The 22,672-nt window shown below is 44.6% G+C and overlaps 1 protein-coding gene and 1 pseudogene across 1 annotated transcript; one reads left to right on the top strand and one right to left on the bottom strand.

Moving 5' to 3' along the window:
• Positions 1-123: 123 nt before the first annotated feature.
• LOC135548707 (myb-binding protein 1A-like protein) lies at positions 124-17,275 on the top strand (annotated as a pseudogene).
• si:dkey-183i3.5 (uncharacterized protein LOC566445 homolog) lies at positions 16,253-22,522 on the bottom strand. The gene is made up of 10 exons (XM_064978560.1): positions 21,821-22,522; positions 20,410-20,621; positions 19,842-19,902; positions 19,635-19,730; positions 18,712-18,888; positions 18,206-18,331; positions 17,928-18,041; positions 17,700-17,806; positions 17,183-17,589; positions 16,253-16,431 (listed from the first exon to the last, which is right to left on the bottom strand). The coding sequence occupies exons 1-10, from the start codon at positions 22,451-22,453 to the stop codon at positions 16,412-16,414; spliced, it is 1,953 nt and encodes a 650-aa protein (XP_064834632.1). The 5' UTR covers positions 22,454-22,522; the 3' UTR covers positions 16,253-16,411.
• Positions 22,523-22,672: the final 150 nt, after the last annotated feature.

The raw sequence follows: 22,672 nt of genomic DNA on the forward strand, positions 1-22,672 counted from the left end.
TTTTTGTCAAATTAACTCAAAAATATATATATTTTAGTTAACTCCATTCGTTTCCCCAACGTTAACCTGTTACGTAAATTATCCTAACCTGCTAAGAAAAGTCAAATCTGACCAAAAACTGTATCCTGTCTACTCAAACCCTTATCTCCCTACTGTCACATGGCATGAATAAGATGCATGTAGACATGGGGGAGATAGAAAATGAACCAGTGCGACCGAAAATTACTGATGCCAAGGGTATTCTCCAACAGAACCGCGAGTTCCTGGACTTCTGGGATATCGCTAAACCTGAACAAGAGATACGGCTGAAGGCCATTGAAAATCTCATACAATATCTGAAGACTAGTGAAAAGGTTGGTGTGTTTGGGACAGCTCTCAGTTGCCAAGTTAGCTGCTACGGAGTTAGCTTGTTAGCTAACATAGCCTACTTATCTTGCTAAACCAACTACAGTATAGCTGGTTAGCTAGGCATATTGTCACTTTTATGCTATTGGTGGGTGTTGGACCACACATATACATGTTACATATATGGGCCATTGAGTTCTTGACATTTTGCTATAATGTATGTGTTCTCTTCTCTTTCCTTTCTAGACAGATGAGTTGACATACACCCTGAAGAGACTGGTGGATGGCTTGGCACACACTAGAGAGGCTGCCCGGCCAGGCTTCAGCTTGGCTTTGGGACAGGTAATGTTAATAGTACACCTAATGGCTCACCAACATCCTATTTCTTTGTACATGTCTTACGAAGGAGTTATGAAGGTGTTGCTACATAACATATAAGAGGTTGTTACTGATGCATCATTTCTGTCATTGTTTTGGTTGTCAGGTACTGAGCGTGTTTGAGGAGATACCTCTGCGTACAGCCTTTGATCAAATCAAAGAGAAGCACAACTTGGCGAAAGTGAAAAAGGTAAGCATGTGATGTGACAAGTTAGATGGTGTGGTAAATTTATAATTTTATATATATTTTTTTATTTAACCGTTATTTAACTAGGTAAGTAAGTTAAGAACAAATTCTTATTTACAATGACGGCCTACCCTGGCCAAACCTGGACTACGCTGGGCCAATTGTGCGCCACCCTATGGCACTCCCAATCACGGCCGGATGTGATACAACCTGGATTCAAACCAGGGACTGTAGTGACGCCTCCTGCACTGAGATGCAGTGCCTTAGTCTGCTGCGCCGCTCGGGAGTGTTTCACTAACATCCATATACTTAATGTAATCAGCCAATGAAGGTCTCTATATTGCACAGTATCTTATGTTGACGTTTATATTCATGTTGACAGAAACTCATCAGAAATGCTGCTTTTGGGAACTTCTTTGGTGTGCTCGCCCTGTCTCAGTCCACACGCCTTCCAAAGGTAAGAATGACACCAGATCACCCATGGGCTTGGCAGAGAAGACTAGTATACCATGTTTTGCACAGAGAATTGAAGTGCACATATCTCCCCCTTATTGTTACTGCCAGACCTAGCTCGGTTTCTACTTTTCAGACTTCAGTGTGTGTTTGGTTTTCTTACTCACCTGTGTGTGTGTTTGTATGTTTGTATGTGTGTGTGTGACAGGAGCCTCAGGTGGTGCTGGAGTGTGTCCAGCTCCTCCAGAGCTTATCGCAGTATAGAGAACACCTGCGGGTCCTGCCCAGGAAGACCATGGTGGACATCCTGTCTGAGGTGAGTGACTCATCCAGCTCTACTTTATAGTGTAGCACTCTTCTAATGGTGTCTCAATGTGATAAATCCTTGTGTTGAAGGGTGCAGTCGGTATGACCTGTGTATTGTTTGGTCTGTGTGGTTCTCCAGACGTCAGAGGAGGTGTTTGAGGAGGTGCTGCTGGGAGCCCTGCAGACAGACCTGTCCTCTGCCTTCAGCACCCCTGAGCAGCTGCAGCTCCTCCTGGTGGCCATGCAGAAGTTCCCCCAGGTGCTCAAGCCCAAGAAGCTGAAGAAGCTGCTGGGCACCTCCACAATCATTACCATGGAAAATATCCCTAAGTGAGCAGCTTTTTTTACGACTAGGGCTATGTTTTTTTTCCATGGTCTGGATGACACACACACACACTAAATGTAAAATCAAACCTGTGTCTCCTGTCCATCCTCTCCCCTAGATTGACAGATGTACTGAAGATGGCGGCCCGCTCAGTCAAGAAGGACTGCCTGCTGCCTGCGGTGGCTCTGGACCTGCTGCAGATCTCTCTGAGGGAGGACAACTTTGAGCTCTTCTGGAGGGAGACCATCATTAACGGCATGTTGAAAGACCAGCCGGGGCCCACACAGTAAGCACAGCATTGGGGTTAAGACTGTTGGCTTAACAATACAATTTTTACCCCTGTCATTTTTCTAACTTAATGCAAGCATTTCCCCCCATGTATGTTCCTGTTTTCCTTCCTGTGCTGTAAATTTACATAGCTGTTCTAACAAATCTAATTTTATTGGTCACATACACATGTTTAGCAGATGTTATTGCAGGTGTAGCGAAATGCTTGTGTTTCTAGCTCCGACAGTGCAGTAATATCTAACAATTTCACAACATATACCCAATACACACAAATCTAAGCAAAGGAAGTAAGAATATATAAGTATATGGACGAGCAATGTCCGAGCTGCATAGACTAAGATACAGTAGAATAGTATGGAATACAGTATATACATATGAGACGAGTAATGCAAGATATGTAAACATTATTAAAGTGACTAGTGTTCCATTTATTAAAGTGGCCAGTGATTTCAAGTCAATGTATATTGGCAGCTGCCTCTGTGTGCTAGTGTTGGCTATTTAACAGTCTGATGGCCTTGAGATAGGAGCTGTTTTTCAGTCTCTCGGTCCCAGCTTTGATGCACCTGTACTGACCCCACCTTCTGGGTGATAGCGGGGTGAACAGGCAGTGGCTCGGGTGGTTGTTGTCCTTGATGATCTTTTTGGCCTTCCTGTGACATCGGGCTGTCTTCTCTCTGTGCTCCAGTTACCTGAGCTACCGGCTGTTGGGTAGTGCCCTGCCCTTGTTGACCCTGGCCCAGCTGAAACAGGTGTTAAATGGAGAGGTGATGAGGACCTACGGGGAACACGTGGTCTCTGCACAGGTCAGTCTCCCTACAAATGTCTGTCGACTCGTGACTGCACCAGATTATAGAAAATACATAGTGAAGCTGCTGGCATCTTAGTTGGTCACAGAAAGTATATAGTAAGATGCTCACTTATCCAAAAAGGAAATGTTTTAAAATATATTGACTTACAAGTATGCACTCATCTCGCCCCCTCAGCTCCCAGACCGCTTTAAGTTTGCCCCCGAGATGGAGACGTACGTTGGCGACTTCCTGCAGGGCTGCGATGATCCGGAGAAGCAGCTGGCGGTGATGGTGGCCTTCTCCCTGCTCACAAACCAGGGCTACCCTGTGGTGCCCTCCTTCTGGAGGGTTGTGCAGCACCTGCAGCCGACCCCACTGCAGAGCTACGTGGACTGGCTCAAAGACATGTTCCTCAACCCCCGGCTGGACAGCTGCCTGGACTTCAGCACCCGCAGGCAGAAGGAGAACCAGGAGGGCGGAATCCAGTGAGTAGAACTCTTGGAGCATGTCCTAGAATGACTAATATATGCCTTCTGGCTTCTAAACTAAAAGTATCCCATTGACTCTCTCTATCCTTAGGAGAGAGAACTGTATATTCCGCCTGAGGAAGTGGATCATTCCACGCCTAACCTCCATCGCCGAGAACAACCAGGTGAAGAGAGAGGAGGCTCTCATGATGGATGTAGCCAGGTGAGAGATCTCACTGCAGGGAAAATGTCATGTCTCTCACTGTTTGCTGCTCCCCCAAGTGATTTTAGATTATGCCTTGGTGATATCACATTTGGGAGCAGCAAAGGGTGATATTTTTCCTGTGCCAAGTTGGATGTGCGTAGTAATCTTCCCAACATTTCTATAACTATTGTATTCTGAAGGGTACTTTATAGTCATAGTGTAGCATAGCTGCTAACTCATTGTTTTGTCCTCCATCGTGCTAGGTTTGTCTTTTTCCATGCGTTCTTCAATGCTAAGAAGGCCACCCCAGACATACTTGAGACAGAAGCCACCCTGTCAGTGCCCCTGGATGAGAAGACCAGAGCCATCATCATAAACTCCTTTGGGTGAGATAAGACTACTTTACACTCTCATTTTTCAAAAACAAGCTGTGGGGTAGTCAAAGATGAAGAGCATGGCTACAATGGTAGGTGGCTGGAATAGTCAGTTAAGTTTTAAACATGTATGGTTTTAAAGGGGTAATTGCATGAAACTCCATAGTGTGAGTGTTCATTTACATTACACTCTAGATGCCCTACACCAGGGGTAGGTAACGAGATTAAAGCCACTGGCTGATATTTGTTGGAGTGGATGGCCTGGAGACCGGGACATAATTATAATCATTTGTACACTGCAAATTAGGGCTGGGTGATATGGCCTAAAAATCACGTCTACATTTTCTTTAAACTTCTGGCCGATTTATGATATACACTACATGGCCAAAAGTATGTGGACACGTGCTCGTCGAACATCTCATTACAAAATCATGGGCATTAATATGGAGTTGGTCCCCCCTTTTCTGCTATAACAGCCTCCACTCTTCTGGGAACGTTTTCCACTAGATGTTGGAACATTGCTGCGGGGACTTGCTTCCATTCAGCCACGAGCATTCGTGAGGTCGGGCACTGATGTTGGGTGATTAGGTCTGGCTCGAAGTCGGCGTTCCAATTTATCCCAAAGGTGTTTGAAGGGGTTGAGGTCAGGGCTCTGTACAGGCCAGTCATGTTCTTCCTCACCAATCTCAACAAACCTTTGTGCACGGGGGCATTGTCATGCTGAAACAGGAAAGAGCCTTCCCCAAACGGTTGCCTCAAAGTGGGAAGCACTGAATCATCTAAAATGTCATTGTATGCTGTCGCGTTCAGATTTCCCTTCACTGGAAGTAAGGGGACTAGCCCGAACCATGAAAAACAGCCCCAGACCATTAATCCTCCACCAAACTTTACAGTTGGCACTATGCATTGGGGCAGGTGGCGTTCTCCTGGCATCCACCAAACCCAGATCATCCATCGGACTGCCAGTGTGATTCATCACTCCAGAGAGCGCATTTCCAGGACTCCCGAGTCCAGTGGCGGCGAGCTTTACACCACTCCAGCCGACGCTTTGCATTGCTCATGGTGATCTTAGGCTTTTGTGCGGCTGCTCGGCTATGGAAACCCATTTCATGACGCTCCCAACGAACAGTTCTTGCGCTGATGTTGCTTCCAGAGGCAGTTTGGAACTTGGTAGTGAGTGTTGCAACCGAGGACAGACTATATTTACATGCTATGCACTTCAGCACGCTGCGGTCCCGTTCTGTGAGCTTGTGTGGCCTACCACTTCGCAGCTGAGCCATTGTTGCTCCTAGACTTTACCACTTCACAATAGCAGCACATACAGTTGACTGGGGCAGCTCCAGCAGGGAAGAAATTTGACGAACTGATTTGTTGGAAAGGTGGCATTCTATGGTGAGCTCTTCCGTATGGGCCATTCGACTGCCAATGTTTGTCTATGGAGATTGGAGTGATAGATGTGCAAGTAGAGATGGGGTGCAAAAGAGCAAGAAGATAAATAACAATATGGGGATGAGGTAGTCAGGTGTGCTATTTAAAGATTGGCTGTTTACAGGTACAGTGATCGGTAAGCTGCTCTGACAGCTGATGCTTAAAGTTAAAGAGGGAGATATGACTCCAGCTTCAGTGATTTTTACTTTTGTGTATATCTAGATTTGTATATCTAGTTCTCTCTGCGTAAGCTTTATTACACAATTAAAGATAAATACACTGCATTTCAAACAGTCAGGAATAATATAATGAATTCAGGGTTTGTAAAAGTATACCAAGGCTAAATATAAGCCTTCCACACCATAAGACCCACCAATAATGTAATTATTTGGGCCTCCCGGGTGGCGCAGTGGTTAAGGGCGCTGTAGTGCACCGCCAGCTGTGCCATCAGAGACTGGGTTCGCGCCCAGGCTCTACTGCACATTGACCACAACTAAACCCCAAAATAGATTATTTTCAAATACGATCTTTTCATACCTTGATTACATTGAGACATGATCACATATATGATCACATATATTTCTATTTGTGGGAATATTTGGGAACACATTTCCTAAATTAAACATATTTTAGCTGAATTCCTGGTGATTTTAGTATTTGTTTTTCCAAAAACTGAAGCCCCAAAAAATATATGATTTTAGGTCAGGGGTCACCGGTTGTCGATCCCTGCCCTACACTACACAAGCGATTAACACATCTCTCTAACCTCCCAACCCCTCCAGATTGCTGCAGCACATCAACCACCTGCCTTTGCTGGGCGACTCCCCTGAGGTGGCAGCCGGCAACCAGAGGCACATGCAGGGTGTGATGGCTGACGGCTCCATGTGGATCTTCTGTCTGGTGCGGTACGCTGACACCCTGCTCAACCAGCCAGTGACAGGTACTGGGACAGGTACGGACCACACTGACTGTAAATGGACCATATGGAGGGGGGGGGTTAAAGGTTGGTGTAAGAAAAATGTAAGCCAATAGTGAACCTGTTCTGATGTAGTATGCTGGCGTCAGTGGGGACTCTAATGAAGAAATCTAAGAAAGGCCAGACTCCAGAGACCTCTGCTTTCCAACAACTCTTCCTGCTGGTTGGCATTCACCTCTTCAAGGTACGCAATTGATAAACAAATGAGGGATGAAAATGATTGTCGTAGTATGGTAAGATTTCTTAGATGCATCATTTTACTTTGTCCTTTTTATCCCACGTTTATGTATACATGTTTGCTTGTACCGTAAAGGCTCCAGAGGGTTTGGTAGACCTGATGCAGGATCTGCAGAACTGCATGGAAAAAGCCCAAGAGAAGAAGTCCAAGAAGAAGAAGGCGGTAACCGGTAAGACCACATGTCCATAGAGAATGTGTCGGAGCCAACCGAATCTTACTGTAGAGTTGAGTTTGCCAAAACCACCCCAGTCTTAATCCGTGGCAAGGAAAGAAGTACTCATTCTCCATATATTGAAAACCATATATTTAGCTGTTTCCCATCCATACTGGTTCACAGTTGTACAGTGACAATAAAGCCGGGTGTACGCTACACGATTTTGGCCCCGATTTAGCTGTCCCAGACAAGTTTTTGAAATCGGAGACAAAATCCCAATATCATTGCCTACTCAGGCGTGCGGCCGTCACTGCCGCTCGTTAAATGTGAGAGGGTCAGAGACTAAAATCTGAGGGCTACCGATCTTGTTTTTGAGCAGTCTGACTCAAAAATTTCAAGTATGTTTTTTTTCTTTTCGGCACAATCTGCAATGCTCTTGTAGTGTGAGATATGCAGCGACAAGTTTTGAGAACCGTGATGAGCAATAGCCAATGAGAGCTTGCCAGAGAAGAAGCCAGTGAGATGATGTTGTTTCACATTACCCATAATGTGTAGACTCAAGAAGGAGCGATGACTACTACTAGATTGCGTTTGTACCTTGATCAAAGCCAAAGTGCCAAATCGTTACAGCTCTGAGCAATGTTAAAAATGTTGGCTAGATATTTCAACTGTAGGGAAAGCGTGAATGTCTGACTGAAAACTTTTGGGGCTGCTTTGAGCCACAGGTCGTCTAATCACGTCATTGTTTTTGCCGGACAGCGTGGTTGGTATCGACAGTCCTCAACACCAAGTGAAGAATTGTAGTGTGTGACCCCCGTCTGCCAGATCATTTAGTATGCGCACCACTACATTTGCGTGACAAAACAAACTGCAGGGAAGATGGTCGTTTATTGTGAGGTTTAGCGATGTCAGGGTTTTGAAAGTCGTGTAGTGTACACCCGGCTTAAGGTTAGTATAAATACCAGCCTCTATGTTCACTATGGTAGCCTTTGGTGGGATGTCTCTGTAACCACATGTCCTGTTAATCCAGGTTCTGCAGCAGCAGGAGAGGAGGAGCCCCACTGGGCTGAGGTGGTGGTGGACATCATGCTCTCACTCCTGTCCCAGCCCAGTAGACACATCCGCCAAGTCTGCAGGACTGTCTTCTCCAACATCTCTCCCCACGTCACCGCCAGAGCCCTCGCCGCCATCTTGGATGTAAGTCTCCCAGACTAGAGAATTCTGTACTCTTACAGAGCTGTGTTTTTTAAATGTTGCATAAAAGTGTTCACTGAAGGTAAAACTTCTGTTGATTTGCGAAAGTAAATGTTGATATATTACAGGAATGTCCATTCATTTGACTCATTGTGTCTTTAAGGTTCTGGACCCAGATAAAGATCAGGAGGACAGTTCCATCGTGGTGACGGATGATCAAGACTCTAACAAAATAAAGAAGAAAGACAAAAAAAAGAAAGGCGAGGATGAAGACGACGAAGAGATGGTCAGTTCAGTTCTTTCACACCTGGTCACGTTCACAAATCTACACCAGGGTTTTTCTATAAACTAGGGTACCAGCGAGGATTTCCTATGCTGGACGACATGTTACAGCTATTGAGAACTCATTGATAATAGTTAGCCATTTTCCCCCCATGTCATTACTTTAAGATATATAAGGGGGAACATAGGTTTGACATTTTATTGAATATAGCTAGACGACCCCTTCTCTTGGTTGGTGTCTTGACGGATTTGCCCAAAATCCTGAGACATAAAACATTACTTTTCTGTCCTTGCATTTGTGGCAGTGTAAGTTGTCGTCATATTATATATTAAGCATTAATCGGTTAAATTAGACATTGAACTTGAGCCCTGTAAGAAACCTGTATCTAGCCGTCACTGTTTTTTGTATAGAGATCTCAGAAATGCAGTGTAACTACCTAACATTTCATGTCTGCTTATGTTAAGAGGTGAAACAGTTTTCATGGGCACACAAATCCCCCAAAATGTATGCTATTGCAAAATGGAAGGCTTCTGAGTCACCTTACCTTGATACTTAAAACCTAAATCGATATTGTCATTAACGTGCTTCAATAATTCTGCATAACACGGTTGGATGTGCATTTGGTGTCAAGCTGTTTAATTACACCGTGATATTTTCACATGTAGTCATCTGATCCAGGAAGGAATTTTTTGAATGACATTCAAGTGACAATCAGCTGTTGTGATGGCGTATGCGACGCAACCGCCCAAGTGCTGGAAAAAAGGTTTTGGGAAGACAGTTGTCAGGATCCACGTTGGATCTAATAACCCTAGCGAGTTGATGTTGATCATCAGTTGTTGTCTGCATGTTTTACAGCAGGGTCTCGTTAGATTTAACAGGGAAACCATCAAATGAGTTCATGTTTTTGTGCCTCGGATTGTACACCAAGTCTACTGTGGGCAATTGTGTAGGATGGACTATTGCGTAACACCCAACTCTATTCCTATGAATTATTCTGGATATGATGACAACAAATGACATTGCCTAGTGTGCTTCTTCTCAATATGATATAGTAATGAAATAACATGACAAATACATTTTGGTTTCAATGTTACACCTGCAATTTTAAACAATACAAGGGGTACTGAAGTACTGGAAAAGGCCTACCGTGTAATTATTGTAGCCAATCTTGAAGTTCTCCTGCTCCCCTTATTATCCACGATTTCCGTTTTTGTGAGACGTGCCCACTTTCATTTATTCTCTGCCGCTTCAATTGAAAGGTGTTGCGGTAAAACCATGTGCGGTTATTATGAGGACGACAGCATCTAATGCTGGCATCAACTTGGCTTTCTATACAAATCCTCCCATTACAAAATGAACCTGTTTTTTGCACGCTTTCTCATGATAAAAACAGTGATGGAGAGATTCAAATGGTGAGAGTGAAGCTTTATTATCACCATGCACGCATCCAGTTTATTTAGTCCGGCAGGTCCACATTATTCTCCCATTAGAATGTAATAATAATTAGAATGAGCCCCAAAAAAAAATGGTTGCCTATATATTTTTGTTTGCTATTGTATAGTGTCCAGTAACAGCTATTGCTTATATTTTTACTCTTCGTAAATATATGTATTACTTGCTTCTCCAGAATGAGGATGAGTCGGATGCATCAGACGACGACTCTGATGAGGGTGAAGATGAGGCCATGGAGGAGGGGAGCGAGGTGGATCAGAACTTCCGCATTGAGCTGATGAAGGTCCTACAGAACCAGGGTGCTCTGGTCGGTGTCTTGTGATTGGTCTTTTGTTCTCGCTCTGGGATTGTACTTTACTCTTATTTATGAAGGTTTCACTTATAGTGCTCAATAAAAAATGTTTATAATGCATTTTGTGTTAAGTCGCTCTGGATAAGATTCTAGCAGTTTCATTGAAATCGGGGGGGGGGGTTCAAAAGCAGAGACATTAATACACAGCGCTGTTCTAGGCATTTTAACTGGACCGGGTCTTTCTTGCTGCATGTCACAGGCCGCTGAAGAGGGCGGCAGCGATGATGACGAGCTGGACGATGAAGCCATGATGAAGCTGGACGGCAGCATCGCAGGACTGTTCCTTGAATAGAAGAAGAAGATGCAGGCCAAGAAGGATGAGAAGGACAAGCTAAAAAAGGAAAAGACCCTCGTCAGAGACTTCAAGATCAAGGTATTCACATGACAAGATGACTATTTCCGTCTCGCCTGTTTGGATAGAGTTGTAAGTGTGAAAGGTGTAGTCGGCGTGGCCAACCCAAAGTTTTCTTGGCCGCAGTGGCAAAGTGTTGCTGTTTTAAAGCACATTTTGCCATGGCTTATGCTGGGTTGTTATGCTATCTGAGTGACTTAAACATTACAAAATCAATGGGGACCCCATGCAATGACAGTTTTGGAGAAAACAAATTCTCCCCGACTGTCTAGTTTTTATTTTGGTGATTGTTAGTTCTCAAAGATGATCTTGTAAAAAAAGAAATTATAGCTCCGTTATCTTTCTTTGTAATTTATATATTTATTATTTTTACATGGAGTGGTGGCAATGATTTCACTGCTTAATTAATATAGGTGAAACACTGTACTCTGGCAGTGCTATTTCTAACACTGCCTCTCTTGTTCTTCTGGTGATGGTTCCCCTATGTTCATGGGGTGCTGACCCTGGTCTTATGCTGTGTTCTAGGTGCTGGACCTGGTGGAGGTGTTCCTGGCCAGGCAGGGCAGCAGCCCTCTGGTGCTGGGCATGGTGGAGCCCCTGCTCAGCGTCATCGAGAGCGGCATGAGCTCCGAGAGCGACCAGCAGGAGCAGGACTTACTCCGCAAGGCCGCAGACATCTTCAAGTACGTCATGCTAGTGCCTTTAGAGACACACAGGCTCAGAAACATACCCACTACCTTCAGACACATACACTGCCTTCAGAAAATATTCACACCCCTTGATGTTTTTGTTGTTAAAAAATGGGATTTGTCTTTTTTTTTTTGTCAACAATCTACACAAAATACTCTGTCAAAGTGGAAGAAAAATTTGAACGTTTGTTAAAACATTTGTGAAAAATAACACACTAATATATCTTGATTAGATCAGTATTCACCCCCTGAGTCAATACATTCGACGTTAGAATCACCTTTGGCAGTGACTACACAGCTTTCCAGACCCTTTGAACAGTTACACAGACATTACACTCTGTAACTGTTTTAAAATCACCATTGGCCTCATGGTGAAATCCCTGAGTGATTTCCTTCCTCACCGGCAACTGAGTTAGGAAGGACGTCTGTTTCTTTGTCGTGACTGGGTGTATTGATACACTATCCAAAGTGTAAATAATAACATTACCATGCTCAAATGGGTATTCATTGTCTGTTTTTTTTTAACCTATCAACCAATAGGTGCCGTTCTTTGCGGGGCATTGGGAAAAACTCCCTGGTCTTTGAATCTGTGTTTGAAATTCATTGCTCAACTGAGGGACCTTACAATTATGTGTAGGGTACAGAAATTAGGTAGTTTATTATTTTTTTTTTAAATCATGTTAAACATTTATTGCATACAGAGTAAGTCCATGTGGTTTGCACTCCTGAACTTTAGGCTTGCCATAACAAAGGGGTTGATTACTCAAGACATTTCAACTTTTTATTAATTTGTAAACATTTTGAAAAACATAATTATTCCACTTTGACATTATGGGATATTGTGTGTAGGCCAGTGACAAACAACAAAGCTATCAAGGCAAAGGGTGGCTACTTTGAATAATCGCAAATATATTTTGATTTAACACTTTTTTTGGTTACTACATGATTTCATAGTTTTGATGTCTTCGCTATTATTCTACAATGTAGAAAATAGTAAAAATAAAGAAAAACCCTTAAATGAGTAGGTGTGTCCAAACTTTTGACTGGTATGTTTTATGAGTAGGCCATGACCCTAGGGTGGCAACAAATACATTCTAAGTGGTATTTCTCCATTCCGATTTGATTTATATTCAACAATACTAGGGCAAAACTGACAGTGAAGTAGGGCAATTTGTAAAACTTTTTATTTATGTAGTACTGTATCAAAATACCTTTTTCTCAACGGTATTGTAAATATCCATACCGGTACGTGGAGCCATAATGGAATACCTTAAAAGACGATATCGCCCAGCCCAATGTGTCATGTCGGCTCTATCATCTCTCCATGCCAAAAACATTGGGGGAGCTCTCCGCTGTTGCCACGGCAACCTCCTTCCTCAAATACTCTCATTGTGCTCCCAAATGTGTTTTGTTCCACATTTTTCAATTTAGGAATACATGTACTCTTGAAAACTTGATTGCTAACATTTTGGGGTGGAGTTTTCCTTTAATACTGAAAACACCTCGCAATGTATTAGAGATGTGAGACAGAATTGTGCTTTACTTCTCTTTATGCATCTCGAAAGAACAACTTGTCATATGCAGGTGCATTGAAGACGGATGTATTCTTTCTGGGGAGACAGATGATCATGTTATGTCAACAGTTTCCAGTATTATTCTGCCACACTGATCAGTCAACGTCACCCTCGTCCTCTCCTACTCCCAGGAACCAGCTGTGCCGGGCCAAGCAGTACTGTAAGACCGTAGGCGACAGACAGGGGGAGCTCCACGACCTGCTGGAGAAACTCATGACCAAAACCCAGAAGCTGTCTGACTCCTCAGTGTCACTCTACTTCTTCAGTGCATCTCTGTACCTGGTCAAGGTGCTGAGAGGGGGGGCACCTGGGGCCTCAGCAGATGGCAAGACAACACCTTCTACTGAGGTAAGCCTCTTTACCTTTCAGTGTAGACTACAGTGACAATTGTTCCTTAACCAACCCTTAGCATTCAACCTTAATGTACGCCGAGTATTTACTATTAGTGCATCTTTTATATGAAATCAACCTGCTGAAATCTCGGTGTTGCAGCTGAGGTTCATGGGTAACGTGGACGTGGAGAGGGTGTCGGCCATCTTTAAAGGGGCGCTCTGCTCCTTCATGACGCGCAGGAAAAGCCCTCTGTCAGGCCTAATGTTTGTCGACCTCTTCACCCGCTTCCCTGTGAGTCAACAACAACTGCATCCACACTGCTCTCTATTGATTCAAATGACTGCATAAACACTTGAAGAAGCGTTGTTGTTTCCTCTTGTTGCTCTGTGCTTTCTAGAATCCCCACAACTAGTGTGAAGAAGTCTGTTGGCTGGTGTAACGGGATGCTGTTGGAGGTTGATTATCTTGTGTTGTGTGTAGCTTCTGTGTGTGAACCTGTTGGTGACCGCAGTGGAACACATCACAACAGGAGTCAGAGAACACCAACAGGTAAGACTAGCAGGCTCCACCTCAACAATTACCAGTAAAAAGAAGCATCTGACCCTGGACCAGTAGTTAGGTTCAACTTCTACCAACTCTAGTTTTAATACAGTGATGACGGACCACACTCTTCCCAGCCAATGATCCTTTCAGACTGACGGTAAATACCACCGATCTGCACAAAATCATCTTCCCATTGAGTGTTTCATTTTGTATGCGTGTGTGTTCCACAGAGCCAGGCCAGTGCCATGGTGCTGCGGGGGTTGCAGAGCAGGGAGGTACAGCAGCTGTTAGCAGGCAACCCCTGGGCAGGGCTGCTTCAGCAGGCGGTGGGCCGTGTGGCAGCGGTAGGCATCAAACACCTCACCCAAGCTTAGACATCAGAGAACATGTCACTGTGTGAAACACCACAGGAATCAATCTCTATATCACATCATTACTGCAAAGCATGGGAAAAATCATATTGTGGTAAATTGGGATCAGTGTGTGGGGCCCTCCCTGTTCTTTTCCATTATTATTTTAGGATGTGCATCACAGGAGGCTGCTGAGGGGAGGACAGCTCATAATAATGGCGTGCTATCAAACACATTGAAAACATGCTTAATACCATTCCATTGATTCCGATCCAGCCATTTTTATGAGCCCGTCCTCCCCAATTAAGGTGCCGCCTGGGATGTGCGTACGACCCCAAACTTTCTTCAAAAGCATGTTACATTAAAAACTGATCAACTTTAACAATGTTTTTCATCCAGTTTAATCTCTAGGTTTGACTTGGATGATACTGTACATTACCCATCTCTCACTGGAGCTGCTGATTTGTTACTGATATGGTTGTGGATGTTCTCCTCAGAGTCTGGAGACTGTAGTTGAGACTGGTAAGAACAAGGTGGTCCAGGAGAAGTTGGTCAAAGCCCTGGAGCTCGGTCTCTTCCTGGTCAAAACTGTCAACCAGCAGGTAAAGCAACTTATCCCATTAACCCCTCCCCCCACATCTTTTGTCTTTCCAGATTCTTTAACCTACTTTTGTCTCCTGTGTTTTACAGAAGCTGTCCCTCAAAAAGGTTCTTCAGTCCATGAGAGAGGTTCTGGGCTTCAGGAAGACTGGACAGATGGAGGACATGTTATGAAACATTTGAGTCATGTGAGTAACTCTGCCACATGCTTACTGTTACAGTGCCATGTCATTGGGAAATAATTGTACCAACAATACTCATATCATTGAGACCTACTGAATATGTCAGCTATTTTGGGGGGGATGAGTACTGTTGAAACTTTGAGCATTTCCACTATTTCAGATAATTGGTAAGAGAACTGCTGTGCCATTATGCCAACAGAGCAGCATGGCTAGTGGTTCTCAAACTGTTTGGGGCCGGAGACCCAATTCATAAGGGACTCCCTCATAATTAAAACACAACTGGAGTGAGATACAAGGAGTTATACTACTTCGGCAGTGCATGGTCATACGAACCAAGTCTCGGGCCCTGGGAAGAAACATTTTAAAAGCCCGCCTCTTGGCATCGGAGAGAATGTTGCAGATGAAGCTAATTTCCTGCAGTTCTACATGTTTTGTCATGGGGAAGAGATTATGTTCAGCTTTAAAGCATATATCCTGCCATGAGGCAGTGAGAGAACTTTGCCATTTTAAATGCACTGTGATTTATGTTAAAAAATTAACATTTTGGGAGAATACCGGCCTATTGATACCAATATCCCTGTGTGCCTCCCAGGCAGAACCATGGTTTGGAACACAAACTGTATATTAATAATATTGTACTCTATTCCACAGATCCACAGACAATGTTTAATCTGTTAGTAATATTCATTAAAGAGATGACATTCTATATATTTAGAGGTGGACACCACTTTGAAAATATCTGCTTTAATACCATGTTTTGTGGCTCCACCTTTAACAGAAAGCCCAAAAGGGACAGAACCAGGAAAACCAAAGACTAGGCTGAGCTGACTGCTCCCAAGAAGAAGAAAGGATTCCTGCCCGAGACCAAGAAGAGAAAGAACCGCAAGAAGCAACTGCCTGTCTCTGAGCAGGGGGCAGCAGATGCCAACACTGTCCCCTTGGGGAAACCAGAGGGAGGAAACTACCAGGAGGAGGAGAGACACCTGGACAGGGTCCGACCAAGAAGGCCAAGACGACACAGCCTGAAGGCAAACAGAAGGGAGGCAGAGGAGAATAAAGTGGACTATATGTGTGTACTTAGGCCAGAGAGAGAGCCTGTGGTTGTGAAGATGGGGTCTCATAACTTTGCTCTACGAAGAGCTCCTATTGATATCCTTTTCATACAAAGGAAGGGTGAGGTTTGTTTGTGGCCTTGGGCTGTATGTTCCCTTTGCGTCCCTACCCCATCCCAACACACCAGTGTGAATCTTGTGCAAAATTCTGGAGTGTTCATAAGCCTCTGAACTGATAAGTATTCAAATAATAATTGGTCATTGCTTTGTCTATGCACCATTTTCCTTGCATGCGTTCTCTGCGAACAAGGGAGCATAGTCGTCTTGAATCCAGGACTTGGGGATTATGCTAGTAGACCTCAAGCCTATTGAATGTGTTGCACATTGTGAAATAACACTGCTTTTATTGATATTAAACATGTTACATTATGGCAAGTCACACAACAGAATCTGAGACTGTTGATCTTTCTTAGTAATTCTGCCAAAACAGGGTTCCATCTCAATGTAGGCAGATGGAGATTCTCTGGTCGTTCCTGTTTGTCCTCAGTACACTGTTGAAGAGACTGGAAGGGAAAGAGTGGTCCAATGAGGAATTGTCTGCGTTGCACCCATAGAGAAACTCATCTGTCCCATTAGCCTTTTTAAAATTTAACCTTTACCTTGGCAAGCCGGTTAAGAACAAATTCTTATTTACAATGACAGCCTATCAAAAGGCCACGGGATTAAAAATACATGACCTAAGGCAACTTCCAACACCATTGAGGCAATCCATTTTAAAATAGCACGATTGGCTGAGCCCTCCGCCAATGAAGTTGGAAGTCCCATTATCTATGGTTGAATCTCAGAAGGTAAAGGGACAATACACTCCCAAGTTTAACTTCTTTTTAGACCTCTATGATGAGTCCATGTCGCAAGCAATAAGTTGTGTAGACCCTGCTATTTAATTTATTATTTAAACTTTTATTTAACTAGGCAAGTCAGTTAAGAATAAATTATTATTTTCAATGATGGGTTAACTGCCTTGTTCAGGGGCAGAACGACAGATTTTTATCTTGCCACCTTTCGGTTACTTGTCCAACGCTCAAACCACTAGGCTACCTGCTGCCCCAACCCAAATAAATTCAAAGACACGTACAACAAATCTGGAAATACCATGGTGCTTTTCCATTCATTTTAGCTTGTGGATGGCCTGTGACATGGACTTATCTTGGCATTGTGATATTCCTTTAAGATGGCGCCAGTAATAGTATTGTTTTAAAGGAGGCATTACAGATAAAAGTAAAACTAGTTCATAGAGATGGGAGCTGTACTCACGTCCACTGCTGCTCAGGCTGGAGGACATGTAGCTGCTCCCGCCTCCGAAGGATCCCCCACCTCCGAAAGACCCTCCACCTCCTCCTAACCCCAGACCTCCTCCAAAACCTCCAAAGCCACTGCCCAGACCCCCTCCAAAGCCACCTCCTAGGCCTCCGCCCATTCTGTAGCCACCGCCCAGACCCATGCCGCCTCCTCCTCCTCCCAGACCCATGCCGCCGCCGCCGCCACCTCCTCCTCCTCCTCCCAGACCCAGACCCATGCCGCCGCCTCCTCCTCCTCCTCCTCCTCCCAGACCCATGCCGCCGCCTCCTCCTCCCAGGGCCAGGGCCAGGCCAGCCCCACCTCCCCCTCCTCCAATGGCAGTCTTCGACATGTGCACGGTCACGCCGCCTCCTGACCTCAGTCTGAAACCATATTCATCACAAATACATGACTATCGTAGAACTTCAGAGAGCGTCAATCAGCACTTATATGGGTGAACATCTGGATGATGTATGAGACCCTACTCTCTTACCTGCTCTCCTCGCTGTCCAGAAGCTTCTTGTATGCAGTGATCTCAACATCTAGAGACATTTTACTGGCCAGGAGTTCCTGGTACTCTTGACCATAGTGTGTTATTTGCTGTAAGAAGAGCATGATTCAGGGGTTATGCTGCACCTAGAAACTGCACGTGAAAGTGGCTCATAGGAGTTGTATTTTTTACTGGTGAATACTTGTGGAGGACTCTGTACCCCATCCTTACCTTTCTGATGTCATCCAGCTGCAACTTGAGGGTCAGCACCTGCTCCTGATAGGTCTCTGTGTGGGAGCTGGAGTGGGACTCTGCCTCATCCACCTGAGATTCCATCTGGATGTTCTACAACGGGAGAGATCAGTCCTGCGTATTAAAACACTGTGACGAGCATTAGGTTGTCAGGAGATAGGACTGGGACACTTACCCTCATACTGTCATTTATGAAATCAATGAAACATTTTCTTTGAGGCTGTATAATTTCAGGGTAGACAAGGTCATGTTCCTACCAGGGTCTTGAGTCTGTCGATCTCCCTCTGTACTGAGTCGATCTGCAGTTTGTACATGCGCAGCTCCTCTTTGGTTTGGGTCAGAGTCTGGGTACTGGGCTGGGACGTCATGGACATCATGGAGAGCTGGGGTTTGAAATAAGAAAAAGGAGGTTACATTTTCATGGTGCCTTCACTAGTCTTAGTCTACGCAAACTTGAGAAATAAACATAAGATTTGGGGTTGGATGCTATAAGGCAATGTAGGCTAAAATAGTGTATTCTGGGTGCAATGCTAAGAACATCCACTTGGGGGAGACTGCAACACAGATAGGAATGAGAGATAATGAATGTTGTACTGGTTCCAATGGTGTTTGCAAAACAAGTAATCATTTTTGCAACTAGTTATCGTTAGATAATGCCTGACAGACTTGAGATTATTATGTTAATGCAATGTAAAGTTGATGGACCAATAGACTGGTTGACAAAATGCAGACTAGATACTGTCGGTCGCTGAAGGGTACATACACTGTCCTGCACAGAAACAAGGGCGTCCTGCTTGCTGCGCTGGGCCAGGGCTTCATAGTGGGACTTGACGTCCGACAGGGCAGAGGTCAGGTCCTGGGCTTGGGCCGCGTTGTCCACCGAGATGGAGAAGGCTGACCGCACACTGCCCGTCATGATGTTCCTCACCTCCTTCACTTTCTACAACACAAAGCAAATGTGTTATGTCTAATGTGCAATTGTTTTAGTCTTCCTTGTGGCTATGGCAACATAATATAGCTTTTAAAGTATGCGTAGTACTGTGTTGAGACTCACAATTGAACCCTGAAAACACACTGCACAATATCTGTTGGGCATTTTGCCTTTATTTGAACACTTTCCAATATCGCTTTGGTAAATGTACCCTACTCTTCGTTGATCCCCATATATACTATAATCTACTGCAACCGTGTTGTTAGAATAATAGGCCCACATTGTCCCTCCTGTGTACCAATTATGCCATTTACGATACTGAGAGAGTCACAGGATGTGTAATGTGAATCCATAATGTTGTGAACACTTATGAAAGGTCTGGTTCTGCAGCAGTGATCATCTGGGTGATTTTAGTGAGCGAGAGAGAGAAGCAGTAGTGCTTAGTGTTGAGTGCTGACTGTCAGCTTGTCTGAATCTCCATAATTGATGGGGAGACATTTTAATGCAGCGCCTGGGCAAGGGATCATCTCCAGAGGGCTCAGGGAAGAAGGCTTTTACTGGTGGAGTACAGGAGCAGACAAGGAACAGTGCATATGTAGAATTCTAATACAAATGTGAACCAAGAGGGGGGGGGGAAACGTTTACAATTTTTCATGTTTGCTCATTTTATAGAGCCTAAATGTGCACTGAACACCCCTCCCCTAGCAAGTTCAGCAAGACTTTTCCAGTAAAAGACTTTGTCATCATGTACTCACAGCATCATACACCTGCTTTGAGAGACCAATCTGATCTTCCAGTCCGCCAATGTTGGTTTGAAGCTCAAAAATGCTCATGTAGAGATTGTCTACCTCCTGTTAAAGCATGGGAGTAGTGGTTTTAGTAGCCATAACAGAATGTTATTCATTATTTCAATAGTTTGAATAATCCTTTGGTAGTTTGATAACACCATGATGTATCCATACCTCTTTTAATGTGGTCCAGTCCATCTCTAATGACTTGGTTTGGACGGTCTCCTCCTCAAACCTTTCAATATAAGAGGTTTTATGTCAAATGTATGCATTAGCTTTCATATATCATCGACGTCTACAATTCTGCTTCGTGAGTTTAAAGGGTAATATATTGTGTGATCAGGCTGAAACAAATGTGGGTATTTGTTATTCTTTTTTTTCGCAGCATCAATTGAATGTCAAGCTGTGTGTTGGTAGGATGCAGATTCTCTTCAGATCAAAAGGCTCAAGAATCTGCTGCTGGATTTTTGCTCCAACTGAGCATTAAATGCATTGATCTGCTGAGGTAATTATAAAGCAAAGTCACCACATCTACATGAGGCTGAGAGCTTTCTCTCTTCAGGCCTGGTGCAGCAGACAGATTAGTGACTAACACTATACCCACACTTTATGATACTGTGTTGTGGATTCACTGTAAGGTATTGTGGGGACACTTAACTTTACTGTATTGCGTATTATAGGGTCAATGTTTATTTCATTATGGCGCCACTTTTGTGAGGTAATCTACCCTAACCCCACCCACCTGCTCTGGACATCTTCGATGATGCTCTTGTAGTGCTCAATCTCAGCAACAATGGCCTCCTTGGTGGCAGACAGGCCATCAATCTGGATCTTGTAGGTACCGATGGCAGATGTGAGCAGGATGGAGGTGTTGGCAGGGCCGCTCTGGTCCGGGTTGGTGAACATGGCGATCTTGGCCCTCAACACAGCGTTGGTCTGCTCCAGAGAGCGAGCCTGGGGACCACAGACCATGAGAGGCCAGATCGATGAATACACTACACAAATAGATTTCTATTGGGTTTACAACATAGAAATACAGTCTGTTGTTCCTCTCCAAGAATGGGTCTGAATTTCAATGAGCTTGATTGATATTGATGTTCAGAACATTCTAATGGCCTGTTCTTTTTTTATTATTTAGATCAAACCATTATGAACACTGATCTTTCCATGACAGACTGACCAGGTGAAAGCTATGATCCCTTATTGATGCCACTTGTGAAATCCATTTCAATCAGTGTAGATGAAAGCGAGGAGACGGATAAAGAATGATTTTTAATCCTTAAGACAATTGAGACACTAATTGTGTGTGTGTGTCATTCAGAGGGTGAGTGGCCAAGACAACATTTCTGTGCCTTTGAATGGGGTACGGTAGTAGGTGCCCTGCGCACCGGTTTGAGTGTGTCAAGAACTGCAACGTTGCTGGGTTTTTCACGCTCAGCAGTTTCCCATCCGAATCAAGAATGGTCCACCACCCAAAGAACCTCATGCAAATTTGACACAACTGTGGGAAGCATTGGGTTTAACATGGGCCAGCATCCCGGTGGAATGCTTTCAACACCTTGTAGAGTCCATGCCCTAATGAATTGAGGGTGTTCTGAGGGCAAAGGGGGTGCAACTCAATATTACGGAGGTGTTCCTAATGTTTTGTACACTCTGTGTAGAACCAATACATGCATAATGTTTTTGCATGATAACAATGTTGACTGCCTACATGAGCATTGCTATCAATTTCAAAACCAGGACTATCCTCAACTGGTTTACGCACAAACATAAATTATGCATAGGTCAATCCACATCTGTAAGAGAAATCCACCTAGGCTATAAAATGTCACACCCTCAGATGATGTTGATGGGTAGAGGACACTGATCAACATAATGTTAATTAATTTGTTCAAGCAGTAGTACATAGTTTAATTAATTTGGTTTTTCAAGCACCTATACAAATATTGAGTTTACACATGGGACCATATCTAAGCATGAATAAGAAGCATAGCTAATTACTGTATTATTAAAGTGTACTTTAAAATATTACTGAGATGGATTAAAATGAATGAAGCATAGTGGCTAAATACCAACATTAATTTTCACTGATTATTGATTATAGACATTAAAGATACTGCATGTATGAAGAGTGTAATATTTTCATTACATACCTTGTCAATGAAGGTGGCAAACTTGTCATTGAGGACCTGCAGCTCCTCCTTCTCCTTTAGGCGGGTCACCTGGACTGTGTCGAGCGAGGGTAGCGAGGGGTCGATGCTTGGCACAGGGCTGACACCCACGTCACCACCCACTGCAGTGGTGGAGCTCAGGAAAGACGGGTTGAAGCCATAGCCTCCGATCTTGAAGACCCGGCCGCCCAAGCGAGCCCTGAGTGGGGCCACGCCAGCCCTGAACCCTGCTGCACTGATCCCTCCACCGCCGGCTCCTAGAGCAAAGGCACGTCCACCCATTCCCATCCCAAGACCGCCTCCACCTCCTCCGCCCCCCATTCCTAACCCCATCCCCAGGCCTCCTCCCATCCCAAGGCCTCCACCCATTCCCATCCCCATGCCTCCTCCCATCCCAAGGCCTCCACCCATTCCCATCCCCATGCCTAGCCCCATCCCTCTCATACCGAGTCCCGCTCTTCCACCCCCGCCCATTCCAAAAGACCTGGAGAGGGCCATTCCAGCCCCTCCGCCGCCACCTCCACCGCTCCTGCCCCCAGAGAAGAGCCTGTTGCCCCCATAGGTCGCCCCAAACCTCACCGCCCCCCCACTGATTCTCAGATTAGTCTCAGACATTTTAGCAGCAGCAGCAGCCTCAAAGCTGGGGTGTCCAAGCTCAGAGTGCTATAGTCACAGGCATACAGACTCCCAGGGTTTTATATACAGTGGGCCCTGTAAGGGGGCAGTTGCCCTCCCTGGCTACCCATTCGCTGGGGAGGCGGCTCACGTCACTGCAGGTAGCTGGGCTCACAGGCAGGACAGCGTCTGCCCGACAGGCACTCTACTCCCACAAGT

This window comes from Oncorhynchus masou, chromosome 11 (genome assembly GCF_036934945.1).
Source record: "Oncorhynchus masou masou isolate Uvic2021 chromosome 11, UVic_Omas_1.1, whole genome shotgun sequence".
NCBI lineage: Eukaryota > Metazoa > Chordata > Actinopteri > Salmoniformes > Salmonidae > Oncorhynchus > Oncorhynchus masou.